Source organism: Galeopterus variegatus, unplaced genomic scaffold (assembly GCF_000696425.1).
Source record: "Galeopterus variegatus unplaced genomic scaffold, G_variegatus-3.0.2 Scaffold1825, whole genome shotgun sequence".
Lineage (NCBI taxonomy): Eukaryota > Metazoa > Chordata > Mammalia > Dermoptera > Cynocephalidae > Galeopterus > Galeopterus variegatus.
The window spans coordinates 340600-341795 of record NW_007727936.1 but is presented as its reverse complement, the minus strand read 5'-3'; the positions used below and the strand labels follow the sequence as shown (position 1 = coordinate 341795).

The 1196-nt window shown below is 61.5% G+C and overlaps 1 protein-coding gene across 2 annotated transcripts in view; it reads left to right on the top strand.

Annotated features, from left to right (window-relative positions):
- The first annotated feature begins 306 nt into the window (after positions 1–306).
- Positions 307–1196, top strand: part of NME4 (NME/NM23 nucleoside diphosphate kinase 4) — a 2604-nt gene continuing 1714 nt past the window's right edge. The window contains exons 1-2 of one of the 2 annotated variants that reach the window (XM_008579183.1): positions 307–817; positions 1076–1177. In XM_008579183.1, coding sequence (XP_008577405.1) covers positions 803–817; positions 1076–1177 — 117 coding nt within the window. In that variant the 5' untranslated portion in view covers positions 307–802. Of the gene's footprint in view, positions 818–938; positions 1178–1196 lie in introns of those variants that run through there. The other variant, XM_008579182.1, reaches the window with a different exon arrangement.

Genomic DNA, 1196 nt, shown 5'->3' with positions numbered 1-1196 from the left:
AAAGCACTATTTGACCTTGGGCCGATGCTGGAGGGTCAGCATCAGTCTGGGAGTGGCCTGGGGCTGTAGGAGGGTGAGGTTCCTCCTGTTCCCCTCCAAAGGAGACAGGCTGTGGCCGAGCTGGTGCTGACCCTGGGTCTGGAGGCGTCTGGCCTTGAAACCCCACAGTAGCAGAGCTCCTGCCTGGCCGGGCGTGAGAGGAGGAGCCCTCTTGTCTCAGACAGAAACCCCTCAACCTTCTCAATCTCCAGGCCCATTCTGTCCCCGTGTTGGCCCACTTCTCCCTGGCTCCCTACTATTCCCTATTCTGAAACCCAGAAGAAGGGCTCTGGGTTCAGTCCAAAGTGAGGCCAGAGCCGAGCTTTCTCTCCAGAGCAACTGCAAGCCTACGGCTGTCACTGAGCTAGGCTGTGGCCTCCTGGCCTCTGTGCTCTCTAAGATGCCTTCTCAGGGGAAGCCGGCTCCATCTTGGGCAGCTCCTGCCACTACGTGGGAGAAGCGATGACCCCTCGGACACACTGCCCTCGGTGTCCCTGACGGGCAGTGGCATGGGGGCACCCCACTTGTCCCCTCCAGAGCTGCCCTGCATAGAAGCAGACACCCTGAAGCCCTGGCAGGGAACCCAGGTCTGGAGGACATGACAGCGTGAGGCGGCGGCAGCGCTGACCCCCCCTCTTTTAAAGGAGGGCCCTCCTGGACCCGGGAGCGGACCCTGGTTGCAGTGAAGCCAGATGGTGTGCAACGGAGGCTCGTGGGGGATGTGATCCAGCGCTTTGAAAGGCGGGGCTTCAAGCTGGTGGGGATGAAGATGCTGCAGGTACCAGAGCCCTCCGCCAGTGGGAGGCCTTGAGGAGACTGGAGGGCCTTTCATGTCTCAGCCAAGTGTCAGGTGGAGAGTCCTGGCCTTGCAGCTGAAGGGGTGAGGAGGTATCTGTGCTGTAGCTGGGGCGGCAGCCCTGGTAGGTGTTATCTGCAAGGTACCCTGCGGTCACTGCTCCAGTGCAGGGTGGTGGGAGAAGCGGGGGGAATGTTACTCTCTAGGGACTCCTCTCACCCCTCCCCCAATGCCACCCAGGCGCCAGAGAGCATCCTTGCTGAACACTATCAGGACTTGCAGAGGAAGCCCTTCTACCCATCCCTCATCAGCTACATGAGCTCCGGGCCGGTGGTGGCCATGGTACAGTGGAGGGGGGGGG